The sequence below is a fragment of the Gracilinanus agilis genome, chromosome 2 (assembly GCF_016433145.1).
Source record: "Gracilinanus agilis isolate LMUSP501 chromosome 2, AgileGrace, whole genome shotgun sequence".
In the NCBI taxonomy this organism is placed as follows: Eukaryota; Metazoa; Chordata; class Mammalia; order Didelphimorphia; family Didelphidae; genus Gracilinanus; species Gracilinanus agilis.
Window position 1 is genome coordinate 682,026,710 of NC_058131.1, and position 21,782 is coordinate 682,048,491.

The 21,782-nt window shown below is 40.8% G+C and overlaps 1 protein-coding gene across 3 annotated transcripts in view; it reads left to right on the forward strand.

The window, feature by feature from the left end:
- Window positions 1–20,049, forward strand: part of TMEM72 (transmembrane protein 72) — a 54,261-nt gene extending 34,212 nt beyond the window's left edge. Inside the window, exons 2-5 of one of the 3 annotated variants that reach the window (XM_044659133.1) lie at window positions 7,106–7,172; window positions 9,965–10,036; window positions 16,645–16,784; window positions 19,280–20,049. In XM_044659133.1, coding sequence (XP_044515068.1) covers window positions 7,106–7,172; window positions 9,965–10,036; window positions 16,645–16,784; window positions 19,280–19,746 — 746 coding nt within the window. In that variant the 3' untranslated portion in view covers window positions 19,747–20,049. Of the gene's footprint in view, window positions 1–6,917; window positions 7,173–9,964; window positions 10,037–16,644; window positions 16,785–19,279 lie in introns of those variants that run through there. The other 2 variants (XM_044659131.1, XM_044659134.1) reach the window with 2 other exon arrangements.
- Window positions 20,050–21,782: the final 1,733 nt, after the last annotated feature.

Sequence of the window (21,782 nt, forward strand, 5' to 3'; positions counted from 1 at the left end):
GGAAGGAAGGAAGGAAGGAAGGAAGGAAGGAAGGAAGGAAGGAAGGAAGGAAGGAAGGAAGGAAGGAAGGAAGGAAGGAAGGAAGGAAGGGAAAAAGAAAGAAGGGAAGGAGGGAGGGAGGAAGGGAAAAAGAGAGGGAGGAAGAGAGGGAAGGAAGGAGGAAAGCAGGTTTATATATTTACTGAGCACAAGATTAAAATATAAATTGATTATTTGGGGGGAATCTCTTATCAAATTGAATTGCCAATCTATTAAGTAATGCCTTGAATAAAGAATTTTAGCTCAAAGGCTAATGACCATTCAAAGAACTATTGGCCAACAAATTTCACTTAGTAGGCTACAGAAGACATCATGCCCTAGCTATAAGAGTTCTCAGGAGACATCATTACAGGTGGGCATACCCTGAGAAAGTCTGAGAGCAGGGGTTGGCAACCTTTTTGGCCGTGAGAGCTATAAATGCCATATTTTTTAAAATGTAATTTCGTGAGAGCCGTACAGTGCTCAACAGTGTGCACTCCTGTAACAACATCTGAAAAAAAATTGACTTTATGGCTCCTGCAGAAAGAGACATATCTGGCCCTCAAAAGAGCCAGATATGGCTCGAGAGCCATACATTGCTGACCCCTGTTCTAGAGTGCAGGGAGCTGGGCATGCCTTTGGGATCATGGGCAATGGGACAGAGTTCCACCATGCTAGGAGTTTCCTGACTACATATTATATCAGTGTCCAGAGCAGCCAGTAGCAATGAGCAGTGGTAGCACCCATTTGAAGAGAATACAGTAATGGAATGGCAGCTGAAATAGAAAAATAAAGACCAGGCAGCTGGGCAATGAGGAGACACATTGAGGTGATCAGGTAATTGATGGTTTTTCATTTGGGAGAATAAGTACCAGAATATTAAGTATGGTCTTCCTCTCCTATTTGTGTGAGTAGAGCAGAATCTGATTCCAAAGCTCATTCTATTCTGTGACATTGCTTTTCTAGTTTCCTTTGCAGGCTAGATAGGGCATTTATTAAGTGTTTACCATGTGTCCACCAATGTGCTAAGTGCTTGGGGCACAAATACAAATTAAAAGATATACCCTGTCCTCAAGGAGTTTACATTCTAATGGGGAGAGACAGTATATAAAAGCAGAGCTGGGAAGTGGGAGAGGAATTAGGGATTAGCCAAAGAGAGCAAAATGTTGGTAAGAAGTTTTAGAGTGAGTTGAGCTAGTATGGCCAGATAAATTGGATTAGCCTAATTGTTGATTTGTGTGCTTCCTTATATGTGCTTGAGGTGGGAGGAAGGAGGCATCAGTAGAGTAGGGAATTGTTTGAATGCTGAGACCCAGAAAGGACCAGGGTTAGAGGCCTCATCCTTGGAACTGACAAGCTTGAGAAAGAAATCTATACTGATTCTGTATAAACTTTATATGAACTTCCAAAAAGGCAGAACTATTTTGAATCTAGGGTTTTCCTTCAATCCTTTAGGCTAAAATGAGTCAAAGGGCTATTTTGCTGTCTTGGACAAGGTAGGGCTGTTGGGTCATGTGATTGTACTCATCCTTTCTTTTTTTCTTTCTCTTTTTTTTAAATCCTTACCTTCTGTCTTAGAATCAATACTACATATTGATTCCAAGGTAGAAAATCAGTAAAGGCTAAGCAATGAGGGACACGCAGTTAGGAAGTGTCTGAGGTTAGATTTGAACCCAGGACCTCCCATCTCCAGGTTTCTCTCTCTATCCACTGAGCTTCCCAGTTGTCCCTCTTACTTATCCTTTCCATGGACAGTGAAAAGTTTCTGCAGGAGTAGAGTCAAAGATAGTGGCTAATGAGTAGAAACTGTCCAGTAAGAGTAGAAAAGCTATAGCCAGACTTGGCCTGGCATTCCCAATTTCCAAAGGTGGGGCCAGAGAAAGAAGTACTGTTTCTTCCATTTGATGTTCATTTCCTACTTCAAACCTATATGTATGCATTTATATTTTTATTTTATATATTTATTTTTATATGGAAACCTACTTTTTTTTAGGTGAATGAGGTTAAGCAACTTCCTAGGGCTATACAGCTAGGAAGTGTCTCAGGCTAGATTTGAAACACAGTAGCCTTTCCTTTTTTAAAAACTGTTTTTTACCTTCTGTTTCAGAATTTATACTAAGAACAGTTCGAAGGCAGTAAGGGCTAGGCAATCAGGGTTAAGTGACTTGCCCAGGATCATGAAAGCTAGGAAGTGTCACAGGCCAGATTTGAACCCAGGGATCTCCCATCTCTAGGCCTCTCTCTCTATCCACTGAGCCACCTAGCTGACCCTGACACAGTAGTTTTTGAAGAGTCTGCAAAAGGTGCTTCCAGGGGAAACTTCCAGAATTTGAAAAATCCCTTCATTTTATAATTGAAGAAACTAAAGCTCAGGGAGGCAATTTAATTATACTGTTTCTAAATAACAATTTCCTGTGTTCTACTTGCAATCAGTTTCCCCCTGGGGGCTCCCAGTAGGTAGCTAGAATTCAGTAAGATGAAATAGCTTGTGCATTGCTGTACCAAATCCTCAGGAATTATCAGCCGGCCAATAAATTCCCTTTATTTGAGGATAGCTGGCCCATCAGCCACAGAGTCTAGGACTCCTTCTATTAGGCCAAGCAGCCATGCATGGGCTATGTACTTAATGTCACATCCGAAGATTACTGATGCTCTACAAAATTATATATATATATATGTATGCATATATATATATATATATATATAGAGAGAGAGAGAGAGAGAGTGAGAGAGATAAAATATATGTGTGTGTACATATGTGTATATGTAAAGGCATGTACCTACACGTGCATGTGTGTAAAAGCATGCATATACCTCTATGTGTACATATTGGGGTTTGTGTGTATTTATTATTATATATGTACAAACAGTGCGTGGTGGGTTATAATGTTACCACTTGCCATCCCAGCTTACAACAAAGTGATTCTACCTAAGTATAAACGATACTATGTCACTGCCCCTTCCCGGCAGCCTCACTCAATAAACTCCAGCGCCTTTACTTCCCCTGATCAGTCCCGCATCCATCGCCCTTCCCAACCTGGCTCCTTCCTACCTTCCAGTTTTCTTCCATTTTGACTTCCTCCGCCCTCTGCCCTCCAGCCACGCTGACTTTCTGGATGTTCCTGACACACGACACTCCATCTCTCCCCTCTGTGCCTTTTCAGTGATGCTCGGAGTGCTCTTCCTCCTCATTTCTATTTCCTGACTTCTTTTGAGACGGCTCAAATTCTACCTTCTCTGGGAGGCTTCCCCCAACCCTCAATGGTTAGAAAATCTTGAACCTTGGACTCCATCTCCCAGAATTCTTTTTCATCTCCCAGAAACCCTTTCCCCCTTCATCCCCACATTGCGTGCTTACGTTGTTTATAAATAGTGGGTGTAACTCCGCCTCTCTCTCTCTCTTCTCCCTGGCGTGTGGAAGTGACTTTTTTCTTTACTGAGGTTTGCAGTTTTTTTTCTTTTGCTTCAAGTTTTAAATAAACTTTATAAAATTATAATACTTGGAGTATTNTTTTCTTTTGCTTCAAGTTTTAAATAAACTTTATAAAATTATAATACCTGGAGTATTTTGGATATTAATTTTGCTTCTCACCCCCCGCAGCCTCCCACCTTCCCCCCATCCGGCTCCCTCCCTAATTATTTGCCTTTGACGCTGCATTCATCTTGTAAAGTCGTTTACATGTTCTCTCCCCAATTAGACCGAGTTCCTAGATGGCAGGAACCATATTTTCGTCTTTCTTAACGGAGCATCGGGTACATAACAATTGTTTAATAAAGGATTGCTGACTGATAACTAGCTTTCCTACAGACATGACAGAGAAGCGACTTGTGGAACCAGTACGATTCCTCAAGCAGCTCCCCAAATCTGGCAAACAAAGGATTCCAACCAGCCCACTTGTCAAAAGTCTCACTTCTTGGGGCAGCTGGGTAGCTCAGTGGATTGAGAGCCAGGCCTAGAGACAGGAGGTCTTAGGTTCAAATCCCGCCTCAGACACTTCCCAGCTGTGTGACCCTGGGCAAGTCACTTGACCCCCATTGCCCACCCTTACCACTCTTCCACCTATAAGTCAATACACAGAAGTTAAGGATTTAAAATTTAAAAAAAAAAAAAAAAAAAAAGTCTCACTTCTGCCAGGGAACGGCATGCCTATTTGCACCTTAAGACTAAAAGTAGGTGTCACGTGGAAAGGATCTCATTTCCCAGCATGTTTAGACACCTGAGCCACTAACATCCTAGTTATAAGTATTTACATAAGTATAAAGTTTTGGGCAGCTGGGTGGCTCAGTGGATGGAGAGCCAGGCCTTGAGACAGGATGTGCTGGGTTCAAATTTGGTCTCAGACTCTTCCTAGCTGTGTGACCCTGGGAAAGTCACTTAAGCCCCATTGCCTAGCCCTTACCACTCTTCTGCCTTAGAACCAATATACAGTATTGATTCTAAGACAGAAGGTAAGGGTTTTAAAAAAATAAGTATAAAGTGCTAGAAGATCAAAGATTTCAAGTTGCAAGAGACTTTGGAATTCATCCAGTCCAGTCTGTTGTTTTATAGATAAGAATCTAGAATTGACATAGAATCCAAAATCTCTGAATCTCAGAGAGAAGTGACTCACCAAAGGTTCCATAGAGAGGAAGTATCAGGGCCAAAATTTAAAATGAAATCCTCTGACTCTGACTCAGGATCTTTGTTCAATAAAACCACAAGAACCAGGGGACGAAAAAACAAAGCCTTACAGGAATAGGGCAGAAAACTGGCACCTTGGAGAAGTTTCAGGGTTACCTCCAGAAGGGAAAGTAAAAGGGAAAGGGAGAAAGGTTTATGGACAAATCCACAGATTTGGGAACTGGTAATAACATTGAAGCCTAGTTTGGGGAGAGGAGGATGAAGGAGCTTGCTTATAAGGGAACTTTGCCCAGGACACCGAGGGTGGGACTGAGGCAAGGAAAACAAACATCAGAATGAGCCACCAAGTTTCTGTAGGTGTAGATTTCACAAAGGACATGTAAGTGCTTTAAAATATGCATTAGGGGCAACTGGGTAGCTCAGTGGATTGAGTCAGGCCTAGAGACGGGAGGTCTCTTCCCAGCTGTGTGACCCTGGGCAAGTCACTTGAACCCCATTGCCCACCCTTACAACTCTTCCACCTAGGAGCCAATACACAGAAGTTAAGGGTTTAAAAAAATAAAATAAAATATGCTTTAATATTTATTTGAGTTTTCCATTAATTCTAGTAGATTGTCGTCTTTCATAACCTGTGTTGAATACAATCACATCTATATCAGAGTAGTATAAAATTGGGGCAACATTCTTTTCTAAAAACTTTTTGGGGAGCAGCTAGGTGACTCAGTGGATTGAGAGCCAGGTTTAGAGACAGGAGGTCCTGGGTTCAAAGTCTATCTTCACATACTTCCTAGCTATGTGACCCTGGGCAAGTCACTTAACCCCTATTGCCATTGCATAGCCCTTACTGCTCTTCTGCCTCAGGACCAATACCCAGTATTGAGTCTAAGACAGAAAGTAAAGGTTTTAGTAAATAAATAAAAATTTTCTGACTTTGCCTTTGTAAGCATCAGTGTTGGGAAAACAATTCTCTTGTTCAATGGTGCATTGAAAAGAATGAGTTGATTTCCAAACATCTAAACTTCTTGACAAGCTGTTCTCCGTAAGAGGTATACAGAGAAGGATTATGTTGCCTATGTTGTACAGAGAATAGAGGAGTCATAATCTTAAGAACAATTAAACACATCTGGAATGACAGGGAGCTAGAGAGACCTTCCAGAGACCTACATCACATGACATCACACACACACACACACACACACACACACACACATGACTTTACTTGACAATTACTATAATGTAATCCGAGTGGTCTATGTCAGAGAAACTATTAGGAGGCAAGAACTGGTTATTATGAGATCTGATCTCTAGAGAAGAAATAAAAGAACTGCCTAAGGTCTCAAAGTGTAGTCATGTTTATAGTCTATGCTATTATGATTAAAATTAATCCTGGAGACTTGATATTGAACTATAATTATTTATTATATTAGTAAAGGTGAGAGAGAAAAATACTACCAGGTCTTTTTAACTACTAAGGTCTCCCAGCCAATCTACTCTTCTTCAGTTCCTGGATTCAGCCCATTTTACAAGTGCCAGCAGGGAAAAGATGAGATCAGAGACTGCTGGGCTAACAGGAGAGTCCTCACTCAGGATGATGCCAGAACCAAAAAAGAAACTGGCTACTGCTCGGCCCCATCTTTTATATGGCCAGTGATGTTACTCCTAGGGGCACTCTGATGGGTCAGTCTGGGTCACACGTTCTGTCCTCCCTGGTCATCCGCCAGCCCATTCAGGAAATCCAGGCTTCAAGTGGCCACATGGCATTCACATGTTCAGACAAAGGGCTGTATTTTTATATTAATTTCACAGAGAACCTCAGAGAGTCATATTAGAATATTCTCAATTTTTATATTCTCAGTGGAGGAGTTTGGGAATAGAAACAATCATCAGTCTCGAGTAGCCAAACCTCCCTTTACTTTGTCGTAAGAACCAGCCCTTTTCTAAATCAGCTTCTATCAGGCCTTCTGCTCTGGGCAAGTCATTCAAATCCTTGTGTTTCCTCTGAGGAAGACCAACCCATGAAATAGGATAGGTAGAACATTTCTTAAGCACTTACTACCTATTAGGCACAGTTCTAGGACTGGGGAAATATATAAAAGCAAACAAGGCAGTCCTTACCCACAGGGACATTACAGTCTCATGGAGGAAGACAAGACCCAAAGGAAAGGAAATAAAGGTATCCATTGGGGCCATAGCAAGGAGACAGAAAGAAATGGCAGGACAACCTGGTTCCCATACAGTGAAGCAAGTCTCACCTATATGGGTCAAAGTGGGAACCAGTAATAAAGTCTCTTGTAGTGAAAATCCAGCTATGGGATTTGGAAGCACGTGGAAGAAGGGACAGATTCTTCCACAATAAACAAACATTCAGGTCCTCACCTGCGGGCAGTGAGATGTTATGTTTGAGTCTGTCATCAGGCAGCAAAGCCATTCTCCAGCCCCTTCTCCACCATGTTCTTCTGTTTCCAGTGCTAATCGGCGTGGGAATTGAAACTTTACTCCAAGGACAATTCAAAAGCCTGGCCTTCTATCTTCTGTAAGTACTGTAAGATTTATTATTTTTATCAATAGTAAATCACTGCTCTTTGTATAGAACTTTCTATGTAAAGTTGGCCTGTAGAGGAGACCCAAATGAAATAATATCTGTAAAGTGTTTAGGACAGTGCCTGGGACATAATAGGCACTTAATAAATATTTATTCCATTTATCCCCTTCAATACTAATCACCTTATAAAGGAAAACCATCTTATCAAAGGATTTCAAGGGTATTCTACTCTAGCCAACTTTTCTGTACAGGGATTCAGTCAAATCATTCTGGCAATGTGGCTTTGGGTAACTGACTCCTCCTCTCTGAGCCTTAGTATCTACATCTATAAAACTAAGAATAATAGGGAGCAGCTAGATGGCTCAGTAGATAGAAAGTCAGGCTGAGAGACAGGAGATTCTGGGTTCAAATCTGGTCTCAGATATTTCCTAGCCATGTGACCCTAGGTTCTTCTGCTTTGAAACCAATAAACAGTATTGATTCTGAGACAGGTGGTTAGGGTTTAAAAAAAAAAAAAAAAACAAGGGTAATGACTTGGTAAATCTAAAATTACTCCAGAAGTTGTTGTTATTAATTTGTTACTTTTCCTCCCAAAATATCTAGTTAGTCTTCTACCTACCAGGACATCAAGTTCTTCTGGGATCCTTCATTGTGGAGTGTGGTGATGCTAGGCTCTTAAATGTTATACCAAAGGACACTAAGCACTGATGGCTTATACCACTGATAACAAACCTCTGGCACAGGTGCCGAAGATGGCACACAGAGCACTCTCTGTAGGCACACAGCTGCCCTCCCCAACCCCCCAAGTTCATTGCTAGAAAGACAGAGGGACTCCGGCAGAACTGTTCCCTTCCCCCTCTCCACCCAGGCTAAGGACATTCCTCATTCTCCCGCCCTTCTGCCCAGCAACCCATTGGGAACACTGGGGGGTAAGGGGGGAGGGGCCGGGTGCACCCAGCATTCAGTGTCAGGGAGGGACATAGCACTCAGTCTGGGGGGTAGGGTTGGAGCAGGGCCCAGCACTGCATCTCTAAAAGGTTCTACCATGATGGAAAGGCTTTCAGGATGGTCCCGGGAGTTTTAGTGTAGTGCATTGGAAAGAGAGCTGCATTTGCAGTCAGATGACTTTTGCGTCTACCATTTGTGACCTCAAATTCCTCAATTAGAAAATCCTTTCTGTTTTTTTTTTTGTTGTTGTTGTTAAAGCGGGTTGGACTAGATGGCTTCAAAGGTTCCTTCCAGTTCTTTTTTTTTTTTAACTCTTACTTTCTGTCTTAGAATTAATACTAAGAATCCATTCCAAGACAGAAGAACAGTAAGGGCTTGGCAATTTGGAATAAAATGACTTGTCCAGGATGACATGGGTAGGAAGTATGTGATTCCCTATTTGAAGACAGGACCTACTGACCTGGCTCTCTATCTATTGAGCTACCTAGCTGCCCCTCTTCCAGGTCTAACTATATGAAACCTAGTCAAGCTGAGGATAAGAAAGGAAACAAATATTAAGCATCTTCTCTTGTCCAGGCACCATGCTAAACTCTTTACAAATATTAGCTCATTTGATCCTCACAACAACCTTTTTTTAAGTGGGTGCTTTTATGTACCCTATTTTACAATTGAGGAAATTGAGACAGACAGAGGTTAAGTGACTTGCCCAGCATCACACAGCTCATAAGAGTCTGGAGTTGAATTTGAACTCGGGTCTTCCTGGCTCCAGGCTCACACAGATCTACCTGACTCTAAACCCAGCAATCTCTCTACTTCACTACGTAGCTATTTGAGATAGAGAGGCTTATTACAAGCAGGCTACATATTTGGTAATAAATTCACTGGATATCCATAAAGCCGAGGGAAAAAAAAAGACCTCCCAAAAGAAAACTAAACTTCTAATAATAATCCTGAATATATGTGTGTTTATATTATTATGTAAATATATACATGTATGTATACAAATAATTCATACACAGAATAGGAAATATATGTAGAATTCAAGTTTTGCATTAGTCAGATTTGGGGAGAAAGGGCAGTTTACATTTACTAATAATGTGTTGTTGTTATATCCAACTCTTCATGACCCCATGGAGCATAGCAGGTCAATACTGTTCATTTTGGGTAGGGAGCAGCAGCTGGGTAGCTCAGTGGATTGAGAATCAGGCCCAGAGACAGGAGGTCCTGGGTTCAAATCTAGCCTCAGACACTTCCTAGCTGGGTGACCCTGGGCAAGTCACTTAACCCCCATTGCCTACCCTTACCATTCTTCTGCCTTGGAACCAATATACAGTATGGATTCCAAGAGGGAAGGTAAGGGTTTTAAAAAATAATAATGCCATCCATAGGGTTTTCTTGGTGAAGATACTGAAGTGGTTTGCCATTTCCTTCTCCAGTGGATTAAAGTGAACAAAGGTTAAATGACTTGCCCAGGATCACAGAGCTAATAAATATCTACGGTCATGTCCAGTGTTCTATCCACTGAGCCATCTACTTGCCTTCTTACTAATAATGCATTATGTTAAATTAGTCAAGCAAGGGTCAGAGTCATGTCTTATTTGTCTCCACATATACTTCAGAACTTAGTGAAATGGCTTTCAAATATGGATGCTCCCCAAGTTCCAGGTGAATAATTGAATGAATGAAGCCCACACGTAGAGGAAAGAACAATGTGTATGGACAATAAATTTATGAGGATGCAGAAACCATTGATTAAAGGAACAACACCTAAAAGTAGGGGAGGGGAGAGAAGGGTCATTTGTCGATGTTGCCTCTAACCAGAGAATATCCTTTAGCTTTTCAGGGGCCGCAGTCTCCATATGTGAAGGGTCTTACTTTGTGGCTAAACTGCTTTCAATCTGCTTCAGGTGAGTACCTTCCATGTTTCCCTGCTGGCTGGATGTAACTGAGGAGACGAAGGGAAGGAGGGAAGCAAAACCACCTCAAGCACACTTCTGTGTGAACCCAATAAACCTAAAATAGCTTCTATTCCTGCAGTGTGGTATAGTCTAGCCAGGCCTGGAGCCCAAAATGACTCCAAAGAAGAGATGAAAAAGTGGATCTTCCTCCCTTCTTTGCAGAGATGAAGGAACATGGATGTGAAACCTTGCACAGTCTCTCAGCCTTAGCAGAAGTCTGCTTTATTTGACTGATCAGCCCTATTTTTTCTCTTTTAGTTTTTGTTACAAGAAAATTCACATCAAGTGGGGGAGTATATTTGGAAATTAAGGTGATAGAAGAATATAAATTTCCAGTTTTTTTTTTAATTAAGGGCTTAAAAAAAAAGTTAAAGAATTCTATCCCCCAGAGTCAGAAGATTTGTTTGCTTAGTTGTTGGGGTTTATTGGGGAGGGGTATTTTTTCTCATTTTATTTTATTTGTATCACTAAAATTCCCAGGTAACTCCATCCACCCCTCCTCTCCTCTTTTTCCCACACTAGAACAGGCACCAGCTGACAAAGAGATGTGTGTGTGTGTGTGTGTGTGTGTGTGTGTGTGTGTGTGTGTGTGTGTGTGTCTTGTTTATTTCTACGTATCCATTTTTCCTCTGGAACAAAATTAGAAAAAGAGCATTAAATCAGGGAAAAGGGAAATTTGTAGACAATTTCTCAGATAAAGATCTCATATCTAAAATAAATAGAAAACTTTGTCAAATTCATAAAAATATGAGCAATCCCCCAGGTGATAAATGGTCAAAAGGTATGAACAGACAATTTTTGGATGAAGAAATCAGAGCTTCATATAAATATAAGAAAAATGATCTAAGTCGTGCTCGCTTCGGTAGCACATATACTAAAAATGCTCTAAATCATTTTTTAAGAAATGGAATTCAATACAACTCTGAGATATCAGCTCTTATCTATCAGCCTGACTAAAATGAAAAAAGGACAAAATGACAAATGTTTAAAGGGATGTGGGAAATCCGGCTTCAGACACTTCCCAGCTGTGTGACCCTGGGCAAGTCACTTGACCCCCATTGCCCACCCTTACCACTCTTCCACCAAGGAGCCAATACACAGAAGTTAAGGGTTTGAAAATAAAATAAAATAAAATAAAATAAAATAAAGGGGTGTGAGAAAATGGGGACACTAATAACTGGGAACTGATCCAATGGTTCTAGAAGACCTGGTTTTAAGTCCCATCTGAGACACTTAGGATCCTTATGTTATGATTCAAGTCATTTAAATGTCTTTGAACTTCAGTTTCCTGTTTTGCAAATTGTAGCTAATGGTATTGCACAACCTACCTCACCAGGTTATTGAGGGGATCAGATGAGACCCTAAATGTGAAAGTTCTTTGTAATTTAATAAGCAACCCATAAAGGTGAGCCACCGCTGTTATTCATTGGCAAGCCTTTGTTCACCACCCATTCTAGGCCAGGTCTGGGTACTTTAGAGACAAAGACAAAAGGCAAAAAGAGGTCCTGACCTCAAGGAGCTTATATTCTATTAGGGGGAAGACCATGTATTCATGTAAGTATATACAGAAGAAATAAATTAGTAGTTCGATCATAGTAGTCCTTCATGTAGAAAGTAGCCCTTGAGTTGATTCTTAAAGGAAATTTGAAGGGATTCAATGAATAGAGATGAAAGAGCAGACAAAAAAACCCTCTCCTCAGTGCCCCCCCCATAACTCTTGATTCACAAATCAATGTAGTATCTCTCAACTCTAGAGCTAGAAGGAACATTAGAAACCAATTAATCCAACATCCCCATTTTACAGATAAGAAAACTGAGGACCATGGAGGACTTAACGAGGGACTTGCTTAAGGGTCACACAAGTTTTGCTCTTTCTTCAACATAGGTGGCAATTATTATGCTCTTTATCCAGGTATCTCATCTTGGCCTGAAAATATCTCAGTCTTGAAAACAGTTTTAAAAAAATGGGTCACAGTCTCGTCCCTATACCTCAGGATTCAATGCATTGTAGGGTGATCCCTTCAGCCAGGCAGATTGTTATATCAGTCAAAGAGGCCAGGGGTAGTGTTTAGCTCTCTGAAATCCATGGTGATAAGTGTGATCTATCCAATACCATTCAGGGTCTCCCCAGGAAGAGTCTCAGATTTCTTTTCCCCAAAGGAACCAGAGCTATCAGGCTAGGCTCTGCTGGAGACACTGATTACTCCATTTTTCTCTGGAGAATAACAGTAAGGCTGAAAGGAGTGCATCTGGCAACTCAGAGGCATCAGATAGCTTGGGAAAATTTGAGTAGTATGCCTGTGGTTTTGAAGGTCCTCCATTCACGGGCAGTGATAGCTTGCTAGAAGTGACATATGGGGATACCTAACCTAATCCCCTTATTTTATAAAAGAAAATGTAAAACATGCTACCTGTCTCTTCACAGAGACACAATGAACACAGGGCACAGATTGAGAAATATATTTTTGGAACCTGGCTAATGTTTTGTTTTGTTTAACAGGACAAATTGTGCTTCTTTTTTCCCTTTCTCCTGATGAGAAGAGAGAGAGAAATAGTTTTTTGTTCACTGAAAAAATAATAAATTAAGAGATCTAAATGAAGGAGCAGAGGCCCGGAGATACGAAGCAATTTATTCAAGGTCACGCAGAATGAAAAAAAAACAAAACAGAATTGCAGTTCAGTTCTTATAACTATGAAGTCCAGAGTTTATTTTATTATTCCATGTTGGGTTACCAGCTCGGATGTTGCCTTATTTCCTAGTGACTTCAGCCACCACCCTCTGCAGCCAAATAAGTTCTAAGTGGATAGATTTTTAGCTACTCCCAGTCCCTGCATCATACTTTTATATTTTATTTTATTTTATTTTATTTTATTAAGCAGGTGCTTCATAATGTTTGTTGGACTGTCCTGGATTGCCCCCAAAATTAAATGGATATTATGTGATACCACTGAGATTGTAAGCTAGATCTCTTGAGATGCTCCTTCAAGACATTGTGGTACAATTGAGAATCCATTCTCATTTTTTAACCTTTATTTTATTTGTTTTATTTTGTTTATGTTTTCTATGGCAACAGGACTAATATGGAAATACGTTCTACATGACTGCATTTATAAACTGATAGCAAATTGTTTGGATTATCAAGGAGAGAAGAGTTGATATAGAGAATCTTGAAGTCAATATTTTAAAAAATAAATGTTAGAACATTTTATATATTATTAAGAAAATAAATAAAAATATTTGTAAATGATAAAAAAAAGAGATCCCATTCTCAACTCAAACCTCATTAGCTTTTCTGATCATAAACATAATAGTCAGCTTCCTCATCCTTTAAATATGCAAAATGGGGATAAACTGATGCAACCTACCTCCCAACCTTGTTATGAGGAAAATAAGAACTATATAAAAATGAATTATTGTTTTTTTTCCTTTTCTTTCTTCCCTCCATCCCCCAAGATGTGTTGGTGGCTTCAGCCAAAATGGCTTTCTGTTATCAGACTTCCTAAACCTAGTGGGATCCATCCATTCTGGAACCAACTGCCTTAACCTCTTGACAACAGGCAGATCTGCAAAATTCACTGAAAGATTGGAATCCCTATTAAGCCCAGATCTGTATTAGTTAAACAATTATTACAATTTCCAGGCTTCCCAATGGCTCTGGGGTCCTTGGTGGAATATGATGGATCCTTGTTAGGTGTTCATTTTGGAAAAAAAAAATCCAAGCTAAATCTTTACTCGTGGGTCACTGGGCAAATGCTCCATGTTCCTTGGAGTGAGCGAGTCTTAAGTGGCTTTCCCAGTATCAATTCCAGGTGACTAGCAGGAGGGAAAAACTTTAGGCTCCCTAAAAGTACAGTCTCTATCTAAATAGTAGAAGGGGGTTAACAATAGCTCTCAAATTTGATTACATATTGTTAGACCTCCAGTCCAGTTACCTTTCCCTTTTCTAGTTGTACAGTCTTCTGACTGATTGTTTTTCCTAGGATCCCCGGTGGGGATGCAACCCGGTGCTGATTTGCTACCCCTGTTCTGCTCAGAGACTACTGCCAGAATCCCCAATGCTAAATTCTAGGGATTTCACTGTCACTATCTGCTCTCCCCTTCTCCTATCTGAGCGTGCTCCCTACCATAATGATCTGAAGCCTTTAGGAGGAAAAATAGACTTCTCAAATAAAGAATGAGGAACTCCTTAGTTTAAACCACTTCTGAGACCTAATTCAACTCCTCTCCACAAAATATATATTCAATGATGCTCAGAGTGGGTGGTCAAGATGGGGCATGCCAACATCTGCAAAGGATCAAAATCTTGATAGATCCCGGCAGGCTTCACGTGGACATTGTTGGAGTTATTGATATTCATTTAAATCTTACAGTACTGAGTTACTTATCTCTGAAATTTTTCAAAATAATAACTCTCGTTTTTCATAATGTGTTCCTGCTTGAAAAGCAGTTTCCTCACCAGTCTTCAGAGATAGATATTTCAATGTAATTCTCCTCATTTTACAGATGAGGCTCCGGGAGTGTTAGTAAGAAAGGGAAGGGAACAAGAATTTACTGAATCTACTATGTCCCGGGCACCATGCTAAAGTGCTTTACAAATATCTTATTTGATCCTCCCAGTGATCCTGAGAGATAAATGCTATTGTTATCCTGATTTTATAGTTCATAGAGGAAACTGAGACAGATAGAGGTTAAGTGATTTATCCAAGGTCACACAGTTAGTAAGTGATTTTGAATCACAGAATGTTTAAGCTTTAAAAATTTTGGAGACTACTATGTCAAAATCCTTCATATATTCACTCAGTTAGTAAGTATCGAAGATTGAAAGCCAGGCATCCGGGGATACAAGGTGATAGAGTGGGAAATGATCTTACTGGAGTCAAAAGAGCCAGTTTCTAGCTAGCTTATGAGCCCACCAGTGTGACCACACACACAAATTCCTTAACCTCCTTGAAGTATGAAAACCCTGTTTTCCTATCTCTAAAATGAATGTTGGACTACAAGGCTTCTAGAATGAGTACTTTTACTAGATCTGGATCTTCAATTTTGGTTACTTGTTGGGAATACTCAGAGGGGATTTCAGCATGGAAAATAAGTTTGGACAGATGACCTCTAAGGCCTGTTGCAGTGCTAAGATTTTTGGCAAGTGGCATCTTTGGAATGTGAATTTTGATCATTACAAAGAAGCCACACTGGCTAGGGATGGCATTGGAGGGGACTTTGGAATGGCTACAAATGAGTAGGATGCAATGAGATATGATGTTTGAGTCAGAAGACCTGGGTTTGATCTTGCCTCTGACAATTACTCCTTGTGTGACCCTTGAGAAGTCACTCCACCTCTGAGAGTCTCACTTGCATTCCTCAATGGCAAATTGAAGGGATTGAAGATGATCTCCAAAGCCTCTTCCAACTCCAATCCATGCTGCCATAATCTGAGTGAGAAGCCTAATCTAAATAGTCAAGTAAGAAGAAAGGGGAGGGACAGAAAGGAGAGCCTTTAAGGAAAGAAACCAGAGATTACACAGTACAAAAAACCTTGAGGATTATTTGTATGACCCATTTCTCTTAGTTGGTCTCAGCTCCCATGGTCCTTATTCATCACATTTACCTGTGTGAGAGTTAGGTGTAGGGCTACCTCGATCACTTCACAGATTTAGAAACTGAGTCACACAGAGAAAACCAGAATCCATCAGGAAATTAACTTGATTTCCTTTTATGAAGCAATCAAATCACACTGCTTCTATTCGATATTGATTGATGTCTGGTCATCATAAACCATCTTCCCTGGAGGTTTGAGCCATTGACGGGTTTTAAGTCTCCAGAGATATTTACAAGGGGGAAAGGTCAAGCAAAAAGGGAGCAGTTAGACAGCCAGAAATATGGATTTCTAAAAATGGCAAATATTTCTAGTTTCCCTGAATCCTCACATTGTAGGGTTTTTCCCCCCTAGCCACTAGAGGTCACCCAACCCTGGCTTTAAATGAGACAAGATATTGGAGTAAGAGTAATATTCACTTTGATATTTCAAGAAACTACTCAAACACCAGGTGTCAGCAAGGAGAAGCTTTCTTCCCAAAGGCACCAGTGTGATGTCTGTTTCTCTACATCAGATTAATCTATCTGACTCTCTCTCTCTCTCTCCTCCTCCCCTCCTCTTCTCCTCTCCTCTCCTTTCCACTCCTCTTGTCTCTTTTCCTTTCCTTTCCTTTCCTTTCCTTTCCTTTCCTTTCCTTTCCTTTCCTTTCCTTTCCTTTCCTTTCCTTTCCTTTCCTTTCCTTTCCTTTTCTCTCTTCCCCTCCTCCTCTCCTCTCTTTTCCATTCCTCTCTTCCCTTCTTCCTCTCCTCTCCTCTCCTTTTCTCTCCTTTTTTCTTTTCACTTCTCCTTTCCTTTGTCCCTACTCTACTCTGCCTCTCCCACTTCCTCTTGCTCTTGAACTCTCCTCTCATTCCTTCTCCTTTTACCTCCATTCACCTCCCTCAATATTTTCTCTCCTCCTTCTTCTTTTGTTCTTTGCTCCATCACCCATGGCCATTCCCATCCTCACCTGTCTTTTCTCAGGTGCCAACCAGAATCTCTGGCCTATGTCTTATGGGAAAAGGCCTGCAAGCTGGGCTGCTTCCAGAAATTCCTGGGCTATGTGCTGCTTTCTGTTGCCTGCTTTTTGCATCCAGTGCTGGTCTGGCATGTGACCATCCCAGGTATGACCACTAGCAGGTATCAATGGAAATACTACATTCACAGTACCAAAGTGCTCTCAGACTACAAATCACTGAACACTCAAGCTCTCCAGCCACAGTCTAGAGCTCTAAAATGACTGTTTGGCTGGGCTCCCTGGGGTGGAGAGAAAGCTAGTATAGCTCATCCTAACTAAATGGAAGGTTCCTAGCAGGGACTATCTTCCTTAATGGAGAAGCCCAGAGCCCTTTGGGAACTTAAAAATAAAAACAGCACCTTAGAAGGTAAATGTTTTAACTCAGTATTGATTCTAGCCTTCTGCAGAGTTGAACTGTTTTGGTGATGACCAAAATCAAGTTAATTTGTAGCAAATTCTTTTTAGGAAATTAGGTAAGAAAAATCAAATTTGAAAGAAGTTACAATAACAATACAATGACATCCATTTCTAGAGCCCTTTAGGATTTACAAAATGCTTTCTTTAACAGTTCTTAGAGGTACTATTACACTTTGGGATTTCTCTCCATGCAGTCAGCTTGGAGAGCTCTCCAAGCTAAGACCTCCAGTTAGACTTTTAAAAAGAGGTTTCTTAGGGTAGTAGAGAATAAATTTAAAACTGGGATAATTTCATCAATTTACAAATGAGGAAACTGAAGCCCAGACAGATTAAATTATTTTTCTGAGATCACATGAATATTAAGTGTTTCAGATGGGATTTGAACCCAGGTCCTGAGTTCCAAATGAAGTGTTCTTTTTACTGTGCCAATCAATCAGCATTTACTAAGCACTTATTCTGTGTCAGGCATTGTGCTAAGCACTGGGGATAAAAAAAGTGGTAAAAGATAGTCCCTGTCATCAAGGAGCTTACAGAATAATTACCATGTGTTTTTTAAAATTATATATGAGTATAAAAATCAGCTACTAAGCAAAGATAGGCCTTCCAACTGGATGACCCCACACTGAATGTGTCTTAGAGGCTTTCTTTGCTTAGCCACTCACTTCTAAGCCAAAGGGGGAGCCACCTAATCCACAGGCATGCTGTGACTCAGAGACATAATTCTAAAATGTTGGAAAAGCAGAATGGCAGAAGAATAGCTTTTTAATATGAATTCAGTTGAGGGATCTGAGAGAAAGACCTTGGACTCGAGAACACAAGACCAGATAGAGGCCAGCAGACTGGAGGACACTGAGAATTTGCTGTTGGGAAGGAGCTAAGCAGGGATAAAGAAGAGCTGGTCTAGGATATATCCATTGGATGAAAAAGCTCATTATCATAGTTTTCTATTTAAGTAATTATTGACATTGGCTAGGTGCTAAGTTTGGATGCTTCTACCTGCTAGAGTATAAATGGTGGCAATTCTCTGAGAACAAGTCTCAGCTGCTGGACGCGATTTTTAGGTCAATCATTACTAACTGCCTAGGTATAGAGAAATGAATGGACAAGTTTGAATCCCAGTTCTGCTGCTTACCAACTGTGTGACATTCAGAAATTCATTTAACCTCTCCAGAACTCCATTTCTCCATCAGCTAAATGAAGAAGTGGGAGTAGACCCGTCTCTCTGGTTCCTTACATCTCTAATATTCTATGAGCCCACAAATTTTAGGGAATAGAAACTTGTGTTAGACTAGTGATGGTGAACCTATGGCATGGGTACCAAAGAGGGCACACAGAATGCTCTCTGTGGACACACAGCCTCCTACTCCCAGAGTTTGTTACTAGAAAGGCAGTGAGACTCAGGCAGAGCTGTTCCCCTCCCCTCTCTACACTCGCTGAGGACATTCCTCACTTTACCTGCCCCTCCACCCAGCAGCGCAATAGGAGGGCTTCCTCCCTCCGCTGTGTAGGATAAAGGTGGGTAGGGAAAGGGAAGGGATGGGCATAGCACTCTAAAAGGTTCGCCATCATTGTGCTAGACTAATGAAGGTCAGCATCTTCTCAGCAATTTCTAGTCTTCAATATTTGCCTAGAGTAATGACAGGATAAGTGATTTTCCCAGGATCACACTACCAATATGTGTCAGAGGTGGTACATGAATGCAGATCTTTCTATTTCTAATGCCTCACACACCAAAGGGCATTAGTACCTCCAAAGGATATTGAGGAAAGCACCTTATAAGCCTTAAAGTGCCATAGAAATGGATATTATCATTACTATGGAAATAAGTCCTCTATTTACTAAGACAAAATGCCTCCACTGAGAGAAAATTACTTTGTAAATCAAGAGTTTCTAACCTTTTTTTTTTTGATGGTGGATTACTTTGGCATTCTGATGAATATGTATAAGCTATTAAGTTCCTATACACATCAATTATTATTTTCAGGTCAACACAAAGGGGAATAAGTCCCTTCATTGCTGAGATTCAAACTATTGGGCACTAATACTAAGGGAAAAGAATTTCGAATGGGGATGCACAGAGAAGGGGACTAGGCGGGTGATGGCCCCCAGAAGTTTTGTGCTAATGGAGCTTTCATTTTCCATGATGCTATTTCCAGAGTGACTGATGCTCACCATCTTTTTCAGGGTCTATGCTGATCATCACTGGTCTGGCATACTTCCTCCTGAGCAAACGTAAGAAAAACAAAACTGACTGTACCCCAGAGCAGTACACAGATCCCTCTGCTAGTGCTGTGAGCACCACAGGACATGGGGATACTGAGCAAACCTACACCTTCCACAGCTCCTTCAGGGAAGGGCCAACCTCCCTCTTTGTCCGTATGAAAAGCATCTTGAAGGGGAACCAGAAGTCTCCCCCAGCCAGGCCTCCAGACACACTCATGGAGCTGGTTCTGGAACCAGCTGATTTGCTGCCTGGAAAGAAGCAGGTGCACTTTGAAGAGAAGGTAGTCAAAATCATCCCCTCTATCACCGAGAGCCTGGATGACAGAGACAGTGAACCAGAGGAAACTACCTCTGATACAGTGCCCATCATTCCTCCTCCAGAGGCCCCTCTTCTTATGTCTTCCCTTACATCCACAGGCTTGTTTTGAAGAGTATTTAGGATTCCCCTTCCATCACTCAACACAGAGAGCTCAAAATGGGACCCATCCCCTAGGGATTCCCCCAAAACTTCCAATTCATATTGCCACTCCTATAAGAGCCTTTGAGTTTCAAAGACTCTCCAAGGAATTCATGAGGTTTCATAAGAATTTGAGTGTCAGAGATCCCCATGGAACTTATGGGATCTCCAAGGATAGAACAGCAACCCTGGAGGTATGGCTAATAAAGCTTGTTTCCTCTTTTTTTTAGGTTTTTAGGTTGAAATCTGGCTTCACACACTTCCTAACTATGTGACCCTGGGCAAGTCACTTAACCCCATTTGCCTAACCCTTGCCCTTCTGTCTTAGATTTGTTACTGAGACAGAAAAGTTTTCAAAAGAAGACTGTATTCAGTCTTCAGTCAAGAAATAGTCTACCAACTAGAGTAGTCCTGTATTGGTCATTCAAGACCATATATCTCACATGTAGTTTGCCAGGGAATCCATGTGCCTTTTGAAAGAGCACAAAAGAAAAATGATCTTGTTGAATTTAGAGTCTGTCAACAGTATTTATTAAGCACCTCTTGTGTACTTTGGGTTGTAAGGAAGCACAGTAAATGTTCATTTTTGAAAGCTGGCCACCAGATGATGAATCTGACTGGCTTTGATGGCTCAGCAAAAGGACAAACATCACTAATTTTAAGAGGAAAACAAAAGTCTGAATGAGAGAATGAGAATTTTATAGCAATTCTCAGGTAATTCCCACACCACCAGTTTCTAGTTTCCAAAGAGGGATGCAAGACCTTTAATCTAAGAGGAACTGAAAACATTCATAATTCATCTGCTGTGATATCATGACACAAGCCATTAATTCTAAGCATTTTGCATGAGGAAATACAACGCAGAGAAAGACTCCACAGAAACTATTTACAGAGGGAACTTTATTGACAGTGCTTGGGGTTGGGCATGATGTCCTCTGATTGTCCTCTGACTCTGGACTTCTGTGATTGTGTGATGAAGTCTTTTCATCCTGTAAGAGTATTCTGGCTTATCAACAGGTCCTGGATAAGAGGAATAGTCTTGAATCAGTGACAAACCTGAATTAGCAAATATTCATAAGCAAATGAAAGACCACCATATCTTTCATGACCACAGGTCAACCCATGAAATCAACCCCATTGATTAACAAAGTATTGCTTAATAAATATCTCTAAAGAGGTTTGCTTTAATAATAAGAATGATTTATCATGAATGTTTCAATTGTACATACGTTCTAAGGTTCTGAAAAACTGTTTATCTGCTTTTGACAAACAAAAAAACCTCTCCCATGATTCTGTTTGCACTATTAATTTGCACTTTCTACAGAGACTTAGTAAACAGAAGCAGAGAGATGAAGGAATAGTAGAGAAGGTGGAAAGGGAGAAGGGAGAAACTGAAAGTCTGTGGGACAGGATGAGTGGGAACAATGGAGCTGAGGAGAGACTTCAGGGAAAGGAAGAGTGGGCATGGGTGTTGGAGGGACAAAGAGTGTTGGGCTACCTGCTCCGACCTACATTCCTTAGGGCTTCTGCTGTAGCCTATAGAAGGGTCATAGGATCTTGCTAATTACAGATATCCCGGACCAAGGCCATATCCCCATCCCTCAATACTGGAAAGAACACTGGTCTAGAGGACTGAAGCCCAGGCATCTAGTACCACCTTCGCCTCTAATTACCAGTATGCTCTTAGGAAAGTGATCTCCCCTCTCAACCTCAATTTCTTCATCTAAAAGGAAAGGAATAGATTAAATGACCTGTAAGGTCCCTTTTAACTCCGTATCCTCATAAATTTCACAGTTATCAAATCTAAATGAATGGAGTTTTGTGTAACTTTAGAGGAAAACAATGTAAATACCCACAAGAATTCCATTTTCTCTAATAATGAGGATCTATATACATAGAGAAAGAAGAAATGACTAAAATGCTGGAAGCATAAATTGGAGAGGTATGAAGGAGTTTGTTGAATTTTGAAGTGGGTTGCTCATCACAGATGGTCCCCTTCAGGGGAGG